Source organism: Pleurodeles waltl, chromosome 4_1 (assembly GCF_031143425.1).
Source record: "Pleurodeles waltl isolate 20211129_DDA chromosome 4_1, aPleWal1.hap1.20221129, whole genome shotgun sequence".
Taxonomy (NCBI): Eukaryota; Metazoa; Chordata; class Amphibia; order Caudata; family Salamandridae; genus Pleurodeles; species Pleurodeles waltl.
This window is the reverse complement of record NC_090442.1, coordinates 938629495-938646017: the sequence shown is the minus strand read 5'-3', so window position 1 is coordinate 938646017 and position 16523 is coordinate 938629495. Positions and strand designations below refer to the sequence as shown.

General features: G+C 43.6%; 1 protein-coding gene across 4 annotated transcripts in view; it reads right to left on the bottom strand.

Annotated features, from left to right (window-relative positions):
* The window catches only part of BRD1 (bromodomain containing 1), a 453076-nt gene that overhangs the window by 232660 nt on the left and 203893 nt on the right, over window positions 1–16523 (bottom strand). For all 4 annotated transcript variants that reach the window (XM_069229712.1, XM_069229715.1, XM_069229714.1 and 1 more), the window contains exon 8: window positions 13300–13794. In XM_069229712.1, the coding sequence (XP_069085813.1) occupies window positions 13300–13794 (495 nt within the window). The remainder of the gene's footprint in view (window positions 1–13299; window positions 13795–16523) is intronic.

Genomic DNA, 16523 nt, shown 5'->3' with positions numbered 1-16523 from the left:
TTTTTGGATCGGTAGTAAAAAACAAAGCATTTCTATTTCGATGAGAAACATGCTCTAGTTGTTGGTCTACGAGCTTCCTTAAGAATCTCCATACGTTCAGAAAGGAACTGGAGATAACCAAACCCTAAGACTTCAGGAGCCATATTGCAAGGTTAAGTGACTTGGGATCTGGATGTATGATTTGTCCTTGGTTCTGTGTGAGAAGGTCCAGCCGTTTGAGAGCTTCTCATCTGGAGGCTGTGAGAGGTCCAGGAGTGTTGCGAACCATGGCTGATGTGTCAGTTAGGAGCTACCAGTATCATGGTGAGAGATGTCTGTCTGAGTTTCTGAACCAGAAAGGGAGAGGTGGAAAAACATAGGCAAATATCCCTGACCAGTTCATCCATAGAGCATTGCCCTTGGACAGAGGGTGAGAGTACCTGGATGCGAAGTTTGGACATTTTGCGTTTTCTATTGCAGCAAAAAGGTCGATTTGAATCCTCCACTACTGGAAGTATTTTTGAAGGACTTGAGGGTGGAGTTCCTATTCGTGGAATTGTTGGTGCATCCTGCTGAAGAAGTCTGTGAACTCTGCCGTTTCTGGGAGACACTCTGCCAGCAGGATAATGTGATGAGCCCACTTCCATATTGTTTGTGCAAGTTGTGATAACTGGATTGACCGTGCCCCCCACCCTGTTTTTGTGGATAATACATTGCTGTCATGTTGTCCGTCTGGACAAAGAGAAATTTGTGTGATAGGTGAGGAATGAAAGCTCTCAGGGCTAGAAATACTGCTTCAAGTTCAAGATAATTGATGTGCATAGATTGGTGCCTGAGATCCCAGATGCCTTGGACTGTGAAGTTCTGAAAATGTGCACCCCAACCTGTCAGGGATGCATCTGTAGTAAGAATGAGCTGAGGCACAGGGTCTCAAAAAGGCCTCCCTTTTGATAGGTTAGAGGAGTTCCACCATTAAAGAGAGAGGTAAGTCTGGTGGTCTAACAGTAGATCCTGAAAGTGACCCTGTGATTGAGGCCACTTAAGAGACAGACATTGCTGTAGTGTATGCATGTGGAGTCTGGTATGAGGAACAACAGCAATACAATATGTCATCATCCCTAAGAGAAGCATGACAGTCCTGACTGTGTAAGTGTGATTCTCCTAAAATTGAGGAAGAAGTTGCTGGAAACAGTGAATGCGGGCTGGACTGGGGTATGCTAACCTCAGCTCTGCAATGAGGATGGCTCCTGTACACGGTTAAACTTGAAGAGGCTATAGGTGGAATTTGAGAAAGCTGATTGTGAACCCTAATTTGTGAAGAAGCTTTAATGTAGTTTGAGTGTGGGGTTGACACTTCTGTAGTGTACTGGCTTTGATGAGCCAGTTAGTTGTCCAGGTAAGGGACCACATGTGTTTTCTGTATTGAGATGTGCTGCAACAACTGCTAGACATTTGGTAAATACTGGGAGCGGCTGTGATTTCAAAAGGGAGAACTTTGAATTCATAATGTTTTCCTGTGACCACAAATCTTAGGCATTTGCGGTGTACTGGATGAATAGGGATGTGGAGTAGGCGTCCTTTAAGTCTAGAGGTGCCATGAAGTTGCCCTGTTGAAGGAGTGAAAAAACATCCTGAAGAGTAACTATGTGAAAACGTTCTGAGAGAATGTATTGGCTTAGAGGTCTGAGATCTAGCATGATTCTGAATAAGCCGTCCTTTTTGGGTATGAGAAAGTATAGGGAATATACTTCTGTTCATTGATACTGTAATGGGACAGGCTCTATGGCCCCTTTGTGGAGTAAAGGCTGCACTTCTTTTAGGGAGGGCAAGATGTTCGCAAGATAACCTGTGTGTGTGTGAAGGAGAATGTCTGGAGGTGTGGAAGTAAGCTCCAGACAATAAACATGTTGGAAAATGGAAAAGACCCATTGGGCCGAAGTTATCTGTGCCCCTTGCTCTCCTTTTATGGTGAAGGAAAGTCCCCAGTAGCCTAGCTATTAGCACTCTTCCTGGCGGTGGTATCTACTATAGAAGGAGGTGATGTGCCCAATGCCTCCTGGAACATTAGCCTCCTCTTAAAAGTAAAAGAGGGGGTAGCCACAATACGTCCTGCCCCTTATTGTAATTATAACCGCTGCTGTTTAGTGTCCATGGTCTCTAACATCGGTTCAATAGCAGACAGTGTAGTAGAGGACTAGAATCCAATTGCTCCAAGTGGGTGGTGTCTTGACTTTTCGGTACTAAAGATTTCGGTCGTTGGACCTTTTTCAATGCCGAACCTGATTCGGATTTGCTTTTGCTCAGAGCTGATACACTCAATGCAGAAGGACTGGTAGTTATCATTCGGACCAAAATTGAAGAGGCCGCTACTGAAGCCGCAGCAGTAGTCTTCATTTTCTTCTGTGCCAAGCAGACGGAAGGGGCAGCCGAAATGTCCTTCTGAGACCAACCATGGCCTGGTGGCAGTGGTGGTCCGTGACCTTAGTAAGGGCTGTTTGATAAGTCTTAGTGGGAACAGGAGGGGGTTGTGGTAGTCACTCACTGCACAGCCGGTACCTCCTTGTCGGACTGAACGTCGAAGTACAAATCTTGAATAGAGATTGCCTCCTCCTGTTTGGGGTGCTCCTATGTGTGTTCTTTCCCGAAGATGTCCGGAGTGTCGCCTGGGTATATTTGGGCCATCGCCATCCTGTGCACTCTTTGGCTGCTTCAGCATTCTGAGAGAAAATTACTTTCTAAAGGGATGTTCAAGGTTGTTTTGAGTTAAATCATCTCATTTTCACCTGCTTTGGTCAACATTAAAGCAACAAATACTGTGTCACTGTTACTGGTCTATGGCATTATATTAGCATATCTGCAAAAAACCTGGTTGATAAAAGGTAACAGATGAAGTTGATACTGTCACACCCTGTCTGCATCACCTTATGAATGGGACACAAGTGTGCACAAAGCACGGGGAGACATTAAAATGTTTCCAGAGCCTATGATTGGTGAAGATGTTGCAAAAAAAGAGTCTACAGCGGAAACATTACCAAAAGTAATAATGATGTTATAGATGTAGCAAAAGAGAACCAGGAGAAAAGGTGACTTTGGATGTTGTGGTAGATGGGGAGGTGAAGAAGAAAATTAAATTAGTAGGAATATAGTTATCAGCAGAAATCGATTTCCAGCCAGTACCTACAATTTCTTGTAGGCATAAAGCCTAAATGCTATACATCGTTGTAAAGCGATGAGATTAGGATCAGCCTGGGTGAACCTGTTTGAAACTGTTGGCTTGTTTCAATAGGCAATGTCATAGCTACATTTGAATAAATATTTTGATTATAAAAGGGTTAGATATTTTCTTTTAGACTATCAAAAAATCCTAGTCTATATTCCAAGTCTTTCACAGTTGGCAACAATGTCCCTTGCTTCAAAGATTTCAAGATAACAAAAAATGCATCATACTTGGTGCAGCAACTCCAAATACTGACTTCAACCTCAAGCTCCACATACTGAGGAACACACATAATTAGCTGTAAAAATCAAATTAGTTAGTGCAGAAAACACAGTCTGGCAGAAATAACACACTGTATTTTTAAATGAACAAAGTTAACCACACATGTTCTAAAGGCAATCAATTATGTATAGCAATATGAAAAAAGACAAGTTGGTTTCACATCTGTGCTCATATGGCAATCATAGATTCCTTCTAGATTACTCTGCTTGGTTCATCGAGATAGTTCAAGGCAGGTAAATAACATACCTAAGCCTACCCTTCACTCCTTCAGTAACGGGATGGAACTTTCCTCAGTAAATCTGCTCTATAATCTTGGGGTATTCACTTCAAGCGTACAATCAATCAATAATTCTCTAATGACATGCACTATGGAATATATCTCAGCAACCTTGACCTCTGTAAGTAGAAGGTTAGATTATGCTTACTTTCTGAATTCAAGCCTCATTCAAAAACAGGGTAACGTCAAGTCCAGAACTATCGCACAGAAAAAAATGATAGGGCTCACTGTGGCCGCTGGCCAAAGTGTCAGTGAGCAAATAAAGAGATAGGACTAAACTTGGTATATGTAAAAGGCATACTGGGAGAGTGCTGAGCTTGTGAAAAGAAGGCTGTGAGAAAGTAATGAAAACAAGTGGCTGCAACAAGTGCCCCACAGAAATTAGTTTCTATGAAGTTTTTCTTTAACTAAAACGTCTCTCTTTTTGATATGTCAAATTTACATTCCACAAAATTGGACAGTCTAGTACTTTTTTTTTTTTTTGGTAACTCCCCTGTCCAGGGAGTATCTCATTTTGGGATCACTAACCGAGAATACATTTACATTTTACATGAACAACAGAGGGCCTGATTTACCATTTGGGGGAGGGGTTATTCCTTCACAAATGTAACAGATATCCTGTCCAACGTATTCTACAGGCTATAATGGAATTGTAATAAGGTAGATAGGATATCTGTCAGGTTTGTAAGAGAGTAAATCCCTCCGCCAAACTCTAAATCAGGCCCAGAGTATGAAGTTACTTTTGCTTCCACAATTGTGCAATCTGCAATGTTTCCAGTGATGCTGTCCTTTGAACATGGAACTAGAAATCTATGCAGAAGTCACAAATTAATGGGCTAATAACAACAGATATGGAGTCCCTTACAGTTTTGGAGCTGGGTAGCTTACTTACTTACTTGCCCATCGGCCTGAAAGAAGAAGGAATATGTTACTTACCCTGTAAGCATTTGTTTGTGGCATGTAGTGCTGTAGATTCACATGGGCTGCATATTCCTGCCATCTAGTGTTGAGGCCAGATTTGACCAAGTTGTTTTTTTTTTCCCCTGAGGAAGACTTTCAAGTCACAAGGATGAGTGACTCCTCCACTCAGTGATAATGCGCATGGGCATCGACTGCATTGTTAGATTGTATTCCCACATTCAGTAGCGAAAGGTGTTTAAAGTAAATGTAGGTAATGCCATGCCCATTCTAACTGCAAGTGTAAATGTTAAAAACTGCAGTGGCCACAGGTTTCCAGGGAGGAAGCCGGGTACATTTGAATCTACAGTACTACATTCCACAATCAGATGCTTACAGGGTAAGTAGCATATTCTGTTTGATGGTATGTGTGGCTGTAAATACACATGCTCTGCAAAGTCTACAAAGCAGCCCTCCTCAGAAGGGGTGGCTGACCTTTGAATGTTGCAGTGGTTTGGAAAAGGGTACGCAGCACTGCCTGTACAACACTGGCTTGCTGGCGTGCTAAAACATCCACACATTAATGTTTGGTGAAGGTGTGTGGTGTGGCTCATGTGCCTGACTTACACATACCAGCAATGAGAATATTTCCTAAAAAGGCAGAGGTTGCTCCTTTTCTGCTAGTAGAATGTGCTCTAGGAGGAACAGGTAAATGTATTTTAGACTTAACAAGGTTGAATGCATTCTACTATCCATTGGGCTATGCCTGATTTGGATATAGGGTTGCTTTGTATGGTGGTAACAAAGCGAAGAAAAGCTGCTTTGACTTTCTAAAAGTTATAGGGCCAGATATATCAAAGATCCATTTTGTATTTCTTAAATAGCGAATTTTAAGAAATCGCTATTTAAGAAATGCAAAATGGGATGTATGAAATTTGTGATTCGGTAATAGCAATTTCTTAAAATTTGCAATTACCAATACCGAATCGCAATTAGAGAATGCGACTCCATTCATGGTTTTGCATTTCCCAATTTGCGAATTCAGTTAGGAATTCGCAAATTAGGTAATGCAAACCCCAGGGTGCTGGGGGCCTAAGGCCCCTCTGATGCACCCCAAAAAAAATATTTGCGAGCATGTGAAGCACATACATGCCCTAGGGGCCATGTGTGCGCTACATGTCATTTTTTTAAATGCATTTATAATGCATTTTTAAAAATTGCACATGCTTACCACCAAATTGGATTTGGTGGTAATTGCATTTCCTAAATGCCCAATTCACATTTAGGAAATGCTTGATACATGTGCTTTGGAAATCGCAAATAGGAATTCCCTATTTGAGATTTCCTATTTAGAGAATCGCAATTTGCGATTCTCTAAATGGGGTCACAATTTTAAGGAATCGCTATTTTAGTGATTCCTTAAAATTTCACAGCGAATGCCTTTCATACATCTTGAAAGGCATTTTTGCATTCGCAAACGCCCGAATTTTGCGATTCGCACCATATGCGAATGCAAAAGTGGTTGATACATCTGGCCCTTAGTTCTATCAATGTAGAACATAGGAGCTCTTCTAATGTCTAATGTATCAGTAAAAAGCTCTTTCTGCAACAGAATCTGGATGAGGAAAAAAAAAACTGGCAATTCAATGGATTGGTTGAGGTGAAATTGACTACCACAGGTAGGAATTTAGGGTTGGTGCGCAGAACCAATTTGTCTCTACATATCTGGAAGAAGGGTTTTCCTAAGGTTAAAGCCTGGAGCTCACTAACACGCCTAAATGAAATGATGGCAACTAAGAATGCCACCTTCAAAGAAAGAAACTGAAGATGGCATTAATGTGCAGGTTTAAATTGGGGACTCATGAGCCTTGCAAGTACGATATTAAGGATCCAGGAAGGTGCAGGGGAAACCTTGGTGGAATATACTTTGTTTGAGTCCCTCAATGAAGGCTTTGCTGACTGGAATGTTGAAGAGAGAAAGGTGCTGTCTATTGTGGAGGTAGGTAGTAATTGCAGCGAGATGTAACCACACAGAAGTGTACACTAATTCTGCCTTTTGTAAGTGAAGTAGGTAGCATACAATGTTTTGCACCGGGGCTTTAAAAGGGTCAATTTGTTTTGAGTGGCAGTAACAAACAAAACTTTTCCATTTTGCTGCAAAACAGGCCCTAGTGGTGGGTCTACCTGGTTCCTTAAGAAAGTTCATACATTCTGGTACTAAGTTAAGGTAACCAAACTCTATGCCTTCATAAGCCAAATTGCTAGGTTGAGAGTATTGGGATCTGTAGGAAGCTGGCTCTTTAATGGTATATCAAAATGAGATCCCCGTGCAGAGTCCAAGGTTCCATTACTAGTGGCCAGGGTGGGTGCTCTTTTAGGGGGTAGTGTGGTCGAGCAGCCTTAGGCTTATCAGAAAGGAGTGTGAGACATTTGCTAACACACACAGTCAATAAATGAGACACACAACTCAACAAGGAGATGCATACCAACTTACAAAAGTAACAAGTATCTTTATATATGTTTTAGCACCAGAATCAATACAAATAGATAAGTACGTTTTGCAAGAGAAATCTTTACAGTGTAGAAAAGTCGACACTTAAAGCAATTCTTGAAAGCTGCAATGTTATCCTGCGGAGGAACAACAAATACGGCAAACAGGTAGAGTATAGTGACTTACAGGACCAATCTCCTGGTATTAAGGTGAGTATTGGGGAAGGGTTAGAACCACACCAGCAGGTCATACCGGGCGGCATTGGGGCATCCGGGTGTAGAGGTGTAGTACGGCGCTGGGTGCTCAATGTTAGTAAATGGGTATCGGTCCAGTTAAAAAGAGGAGGCAAATTAGGACAGGATGTCCAGTTGGGGTGAGCCACCAAGTGGGCTCAGGTTTTGCGATGCATGGGGACGTAGGGACACCAGTGGTCCTTTCCTCCTTGGTACAGAGCGTCTGGGTGAAAAGGTTTTTCGAACGTCAGGCTTTCATCATCGGTGGCGTTCACAGTGAAGTGGCCCCACGGAAACAGACTGCAGGCGTGGACAGGGAGACCAGTCCGGATGAAGCAGCAAGTGTGCTCAAGTCTCCCAGGGCTGAGGGACGCAAGAACACCAGTGGTCCTCTTCTCCTCAGTTCGGGGTGTCCAGATGCAGAGGTGCAGTGGGCCATGGCGGCTGCCATCAATGGAGGCGGTCGCAGTTGAGGGGGGCCTGCACAAAGAGACTACAGGTGTCAGAGTGAAGGTCACACTGGGGAAACCCACAATGGACTTTGTCTCTGGAGAGGCTGGGGATCATGCTGGATTGTTGGCCCAATCCAATACGGGCTGGGAGGCTCGGTGTAGTGATGCTGTCTGGCTGTGGTTTTGGCAGACCAGAGGCTTTGCTACTCCGCGCAAGTTCCCTTTTGCTGGGGTGAAGGCTGGTAGTCTTCTTCAGCAGCTGGAGGGCAAGATGACTTTGGCATGACTGTCTAAGTTAACAGGCAGTTTGATAGGGTCAGTGTCGAGTCTGTCACTGGTCTTCAGATTATGCTTATGCGTCTCTGGAGTGTCCTTCTTCAGGTCAGAGTGATCTCATTTCCTGGTGGAAGGCGCTCCCCTAAATACTAGATTTAGGGGAGTTTTAGTGAGTGAAGTGTGGTAGCCAATGGGCTACTTACCACTGGGGCGACTACAACCTCTATATGGCCACTTCCTGTGGGAAATGGGCATACCCTGTCCCAAAGTTCCTAGTCTTGCCATCTACAAGATGGCAGATTTTAAAAAGTTGCGTTCATATCAGGCAGCTCACCTTAAGGGTGGGGCTGACCTGAGTGGCGGCCACGCCTCTCTGACTACTAATTTTCCCACCTGTCCAGGTGCCAAATGGGCGCTGGGGCAGTGGGTCAGCATCATCACCTTAGAGAGAAGCCAGAACGAAATAAAAAGGGCAGTGGACTCCTTTGAAAGCCCTGCCCTGGAATGCAGATTCACAGGTCATCCTTTTTGGAGGGTGTTAACCAGAGCAGGCTTTGTTTCTGTCTGCCTGAGAGCATAGGTTCTCACCCCTGGGGGTAAGAAACATGCCTGCTGGTGGACGGCTACTTAGAACTACTGTAGTCATTCAGCACACAGGTAATTGTCCCATGGATGGTCTCCTTGCGACCTCGTACTCACCAGTGTCTGAGTGTGGCGACTCCTCAGGTGACATGTCTAAGAGCTCTTCAAGTGGAGACAGTGGTGGAAAAGAATAAGGCAATGGTTGATGTGAAAGTGGTGGAGGTGTGGAGGGATGCAGAAGAAGGGCAGAGCTGGTGGCCTTGTCCACAGTCTTTGTCTTAGAAGGATTTGACATCTCCTATATGCTTCCTCAAAAGTTAGCTTCCTTTTAGGTGGTGGAGGAGAGGCAGATTTTGCAAGTATGCATCCAGTCCCGACTTGTATGCGAATTTTCTTCTGCTTAATGTCCAGTTTTTCCTGCAGCTTGTGCAGAACTGGCTCCACAGGTGAATCAGAGGGAAAGCTAGTCTTTGTAATTTTCAGCTCTGAGATTTTCGGATCCTAAGAATTAGACTTCGAGGAGTGAGCCAATGTCGGTGCTGAGGTGGTGGAAGTCGACTGCTGGGACAGCACTGAAGGTTGAGATGATGCCAAACACTGATCTCAGTCCAAAGAGGTTAATGCTAAAGGTTTCGGCTTCGCATGTGCTTTTGGCACCAGGCCCTGCCCATCCAATGTCGGGAGTGTCATCGGTGGCTCTGTGAGACATCTCGAGGCGACAAGCTCTGAAGTCCCAAGTGTTTTCTTCAATCTAAAGGTCTTGCATGCATTGGAGTCAGAATCCTTGTGATCTGCAGACAGGCACAAATTGCACGCCAAGTGTTGATCTGTGTGCAAGTTTTTCGTGTGGCAACACGGACAAAAATGAAAGGACATGCGTTCCATTAACAATGGAGTAGTTTTGGGAAAACTAGTAACAATGTTGCAGTTAGGCCCCAAAGGGGCTTCGGTCAAACGGAGTCGAACCTGCAGAGTTTTCAGGCAGCAATAATACAGATGAACGGGATAAAAAAAGATAGAGGGCCAAACCGAAATGGGTTTGAAACATGGAGCTTAGGCATACACGTACGAACCTGATGGTGGAGAGAAAATAATCCAATAATGGAGTTGATGCCCATGCGCATTATCACTGAGAGGAGGAGTCACTAGACCTTGTGACTCAAAAGACTTCATCAAAGAAATACAGCTTGCACAACTTTGGACTGTGGACCCAACACTAGATAGCAGGAGTATGCAGAGCATGTCCATCTACATCCACACATGCCATTGAACACCTAGCTTAAGAATTCAGTTTGGATCAGGCAAAGTGATTGTAGGAAGCTGGCTTTTCATGCAGTGTACCAATGTAGGGGTACACCATGCACAAAGGCCAAGGCGAGCCTTATTGGTTTACAAGGGTTTACTTTAATAATCCCAAGTGCTCTATTTGTGGTGGTGTGGTGAAGCTGCTTAGGCTTATCAGAGGGGAGTGTTGAGACTTTGTTGTACCCACGGTCAATAAATGAGACACAAACTAAAAAAGAAATATGAGACCAGTTTAGAAAAATAACAGATTTTTATATAATTTTCGACACAAAGATTAGCGATATTGGGTAAGTACTTTAGGTATTATTGATTTTTACATGAAAAGCAGTCAAAATAGCAAGTTGTCAGATATGAGGGATGAGCCTGAACTCATTAATGTTAGTCTATGGGAGAAACATTCACTGCATAGGTATGTTTCCAAACAGTTCTTAAGGGTGACCGTTGGTACTTAAGATGCTTAGGGGTCGAGGTTCTAGAAACCACCGGCAGTTTGGGTTTACCTGCCCTGGTAAGTCCGTGTGCAGAGGTTCTGGTCACATTGGAAGCCTTGAGCGCTACATGTCAAAGTCAATGGCAGGGTACCTGAAAAAGAAACGCTGCAAGGGGGGACTTGGGTCCAGGTGCGGCATAACCCATAGGGGTGCTCCGCTCTTGAGGATCTCTGGAGCACAGGTACACACTCGGTTTCCGTGAACCCGAGCTGAGAAGCTTGGGTGTAGAGGTATTTTGTCCAGTGGGTCACTGCAGTTCCACTCTAGTCGAAGGCCTCATAGATCCTGACACCCCCGATGGCAGGTGGGCGTCAGTAGTGTCCAGACTGGGCATTCAACAAGGCTTGGTAGTTGCAATTGCTCCGGTACCTAGCGTATTGATGCTAAGAGGCTCCTGGAGAGGTCAACTTCTCGAGACTTCGTGTTGTTCCCTCGGTGGGCCTGATGGCCAAAAAGACGAGGTACCGGGTTGGTGCTATGGTGCCTGCAGATGCAGGGGATGGCTCCTTCACCCTTAGGGAAATGCTGCTTGATGGCTCCTCCACTTTGGTTGTTGAAAGTGAGAACAGTCCCCCAAGGGTTTTGGGGAGGCTGTTCAGCTTCTGGGCGAGTTGGTCTTCATGATTGTCACAGTGCAAGCAGCCAGGCAGGGTTCTGCGCCCATTTTGGTGCAAGGTCTCGGTTCTCACTACTTTGGCTCTTCTTTGTCCTTCCTTTGGTTCCCAGCAGATGAATCTGAAATTGTAGTGTCAGGGAGTCCCCTAAATACTGAATTTAGAGTGTAAGGGTGTAAAGAATGGGCTACTTACCCATAGGGGGACTACACCCCCTATATGACCACTTTGTGCAGCGAGTGGGCAAATTCTTGACCCAGAGTTCCTAGTACCACCAAACACAAGATGGTTGAACCCTTCCTTAAGTGCCCACTTCAGTTAGCCCACCTTATGGTGTGACTAGCGTAGAAGTTTAACACGCCTCCTCAACAACTAATTTCCCACCTGCCCTGGCGCCTAATGGTGCTAATGGCATGGGGTGGTGTTCCCAAGGACTAAGGAAAGCTAGAGTTGCATATCAAAGACAGCAGGGACTTTGAAGCCCATTGCTCTGATATGCTAAGTCACTAGCCAAAGTGAAAGTGTGGGCTCTCTCCTGCAGGGGGTCAGAAACTCGTCTGTGGTGGAAGGCTGGCCTATACCCATCACCCAGCACACTAAGAGACAAGTAAGCTTTAAGGGGGCACCTCTAAGGTGCTCTCTGGCTGTATGTCATAATAAATCTGATACTGGCATTAGTACAGATTTATTAAGACAAGGTGTTTCATACCAAACACCATTAGTTTCAATGCAGCCATCATGTAGCTGGGTAACTCGTAACGGCCAGTGTCCTGCGCATGTCCTTAAGATTACTGTCTGATCACTTGCAATATATAACAATGGAACTAGACATCACAGGCGTACATCTGCTCATGCAGATATGCCCTCACATGTAATATACTACACCCTGCCTTAGGGCTCCAAGGCCTGCTGTAGAGGTGACCTACATATAATACATACAGTGTTTATGGGCACTGCACACACGGTGTGTGCAATGTCGTGTTTTCAAAATGGTTTGCACCACTTCATGCATTCTGCAGCGGCGGTCTGCATGAGTTTGAGTATAGGCCCCTTAGGGTGGCATAATACATGCTGCAGCCTTAGAGACCCTCTTTAGTACCCATGCCCTAGATACCAGGGGTACCATTTACTAGGGACTCATAGAGGTGCTAAAAGACTTGCAAACTGGGTTACAAATAGACATTCACTTTGTTTTAAGGGAAATGAGCACAGTCACTGATGGCCTGGTTAGCAGGGACCCACTGCACTTTCAGACAAAATGCATCAGTACTAGGACAAAAACTGTGTTGGGGGGGGGGGGGGTGAGGGACACATGTCAACAAGGGTACTTTCCTACAGTGATGTACATGAATGGAGTAAAAAGGCCTGCAATTCACCTGTTTCTGGCAGATGCCATAGCAACAACTGATTGACTGAAGACACTATCAATAATTTACAGAATACGGTCTAAAATTATGTGCAGTATACTCATGTACCATGCCCCAGTGAGATAGTTCCCAGCGTGCCATCCAACCCTTGACATCTAGACAACTATAAACTTATGAAAACTAGGGGACAAGGTAGCTAAATGCCAGGACAGACCTTCTGTGAAAAAGAGCAGTAGTCTGAGGAATAACACATCTGTCTATCTTCATCTGCGTCAATTTCAAAATAATCGGTTCTACAAAGGATACATCAGAAATATTCATCAATTTGGCGGTTTCCCTTCATGAAAAAGGGCCACTGAAGCATGCTCACAAATGTCGCATAAGCGCTTCTATAAGAAACGTTAAGTGGGATTAATAGCGTTTCACACCGATTCATTAATCAAATGTCTTACACATTTGCATTTTACAGAAGTGACTCTCGGGTGTCTTCAAAAAACATGTTCAGCCAAACACACTATTTTGTCAACAACTGTAAGCATTTGCCTCTAGACGTTTATTATATGGCTAGTAATGTCACTGAGGCAGATGCAACAAGGACAAGTGCTGGAGTAATACAGGGTGTGTAAAGTCAAGCACCAAATACACTATAAAAATTACAACATTTTCGGTTTACTGACGAAACTGAAACTGTAACCATGCAGCCTCGACTTTGAAAAGCAAGAAAAACATGAAAAAAAAAACCTTCCTCTTTAGAGGCAGTAGTTCAAACATGCAGGTAAATTACGTTCCCACTTTTCAACACTGAAATACTGTGTAACTATAATGTGCATATATACCTTTATCAAACTGCTTGATAGTGGTCTCATCTTCCATCTCGGAGTCTCCACATGCACTCTTAGATCTTTTTCTTGGCCGCAGAAGTGTTTCTAGTCTTGGCAAGACTACAGACAAGATTGTTTTGGTGCCAGGCTGTGGAGTAGTTGGCTGGGTTTCAAAGTTCTTTGCAGATGTTTGTGGACAAGCAGTTTTTGATTTGCGAAAGAGAATGGATGAACGTCGGTTTATTTCACTTGAAGACTCAACTGCTTCAGAAACTGTAGAATCATCGAAATCACTGGTCTTCAGGAAATGTTCCGAAGCATGTCCATTAACCATTTCCTTTTGAGCAGAAGTGCTATTCAATTTGTTATCAAAAGAGACTCTCTTGTAAAGCTTGCATTGCTCCGGGTTGAGTTCTATAGGTTTGAGGGTTGGCGGCTCTGAATTACTCTCAGAGTTTGAAGGAAGTGGTAAGGCATCAGACGGTTCAAGTTTAGGAGGAGATTTATCACCTGAAAGAAATGCACATAAAGTAGAACATTTAAACACTGCCAAGTGGAAATATTAGTCAAAACCTATGGTCAGGCTCATCAAAGAATATGTGCCTGAACAAGCAACACAGTTTAGTATCATACATTTCACTGAATCACAGGTGAACATGGTCATGCTCAAAAGTCTCTGAATCCTTTACGATTATCCAAAGATTTACTCCTTATGTGTAACAGCGTCCATTTTTTTCCAAAGTGGACACTAAAAAGTCACTAACACATTTTATCTGTGGATAGAGGGTGCAGGACGTAGTGGCTGCATTCCACTTAACACCTTGTATTCAAGAGAACCAGAATATTTTGCTGTGTTGCAAATTATCTTCCGAAAAACCTCCCACAGACAGCCACCTAAATAATTTTTTATTTAACAGATTTTGGAATACTGTTACATCAATCCCCGCATCAGAACCCTGTAAACTATAGCATGTGTGAAATGACCTGTAGATACCAGCACACACAGCATACTGCGTTGCTGTGGTGGGTTTACTGCTAATAGAATGGGTATTTACACTGGTGAGAATGACATTCTAGGCACTTAAAGCCAAAGTTTTCAGTGATTTACCACCAAGGCACGGCCTTACTAAACACGTTTCTTTCCCTTTTCACGGGCAAGAGAGGCGCATTTGAAAAAGCACTACGTACAAATCAATAATTTGTCGTGTGAAATGAGCAACGTTTCTCACTTAGTCGTTAAATGTCGTTAAAAACAGCTGCTATATAGATGAGTCTTAATACTCTATCAAAATCTAAAGTGATCTCATTGTAGCCGGAACTCCTCTGCTGGTCATTTGAGAATTTCTGCACGAGGAGCCCTTAACTTTTAATCCCAGTTTTTAGAAGTTCCGTTCGTTTGTTCTCCAAATTAAGTGTTGAACAAAAACAGCATGTGCCATCAAAAAACTAAAAACTTGCGCTTTTAATTCTGAGTGGTTTTAAATCAAAAATTAGGTTCTTTATAGTTTATCGTTGTTTATGTATACACCATATAACAATTGCAACTGCACATTTAGTCATATAATCAATTATCTAACATTAACGTTACATTTCATAAACAAAAATATCAGCATAACTGGTGATCATACGAAGATCACTCTAGTCTTTATAGATAATCAGTCTCAACCATCTCATCTTAATCATGTACATCTCGTTTACTTACAAAAGGGGAGATTGTTCAACGTCCTATATTATGCAACGATATACCATCAATTAAAATACGCTGACTGGTCTCCACCCACCAGCAACAGAGCCTAAAATGTACTTTGACTAATGAAGTTGTTTTATCCAATTCCTTGTAGCTCTGACCACGTGAACATGTCCAAATATAAAATGTTTTATTAATAGCCGAATCCATCTCAAAATTCAAATAACTTGAAAACGACCCCAGCATACACTGCACAATAATAAACATGTCATGTACTAATGGTCCAATAATAATTTATTTGAAAACCTTCACTTGAAACATGCAGCTCCCACAAAGTGGCAGCTATGTGCTTGCAAACAGTTAATTACTTGTGATAATGCTCATTCCAGTGTATACTCTAGCTTTACATTCCTAAACTTTAGAATATCCCAGACTCCATACTAAATCTAGACAATTCTCCCGTCAGTGACTCCTGCATGCTGTCACATGGCTCTGTGGTGATCTCGCCCCACACCAAAGTAATGGACTGGTGCACCACCCATTTCTCGTTTCATGTCTCATTCTCACCCCTCCCCCTAACCCTCACCATCACCCCCCTCCCAGTAAGGAATGGGGAGGGAGCCTCTTGAAATAAACATAACGTCGAGCTGACAGGCTGAGGGGTGCCCTTTTATGTATGGAAGGCTGGGGGGTGCCCGCACTGCAGGGGTGTCCATTACCCCCCCTGCCAGAAAAGTAGGAGGCAAGTAAATGTTCTTTGGATACATACTTCTAACAGCAGATTCCACACCGACCACTGTATTACTTCTCAAAGGTGGAGTGTCTGAGAAATGAACTCGGATCAAGAAGCCCTATAAAATGGCACTCTCTGTGGACTTTGCTTTCAACCCTCATTATGGACTCAGCTGCCAAAGTAGTAGTCCTTCATGGATGTACATACCTTTGCCCATGTCAGAGCCTGGTAAATGTCCGGGAAAGTTGTTTCCCTCGCCAGTGGTTGTTGCAGCAATTTGTCTAGTGGAATTGCCTGCAACCCTTCAGGGGTCTCCTCCTTGGCCAACACACAACGTATCTTAAGAAACCTCAACAAAGTCCTCTCCTGCACAGCTCTGCCTTTCTTTATTTCAATGAAATCATCAAAGAGCTGGTTGTTCAAAAGGTGGTCACTACTGCAGTCAATATACCAGCTCAAGGCTCTTCTGAGGTCAAGTTGATGGCACCTTTCCTCCTCTTTCGAGGCATGTGGTGGAGGGTGATAGGGTAACCAAGTATCCCACAAAAAATGGGTGACACGACTTATAGTAGGAAGGTGGCTAGAGGGTTCAGCACTAATCTTTCTGGAAAGTGGTGTAGGAAGGGTGTACCAACAGCAGCTGAAGTTCATTCATGTAGTGCAAAGAAGTGATGCGATGGGACAGTTTTGATTCAAAATGATAGAGAAGAACTATGCATCAGTTTAAATGGTGTGCACATGAGGAATGTGAAGGCCAAACTGAGAACCCCAGTGGCATGACATAAGGTTTTGAAGGAAACATGAGTCATTTTTTCTGAA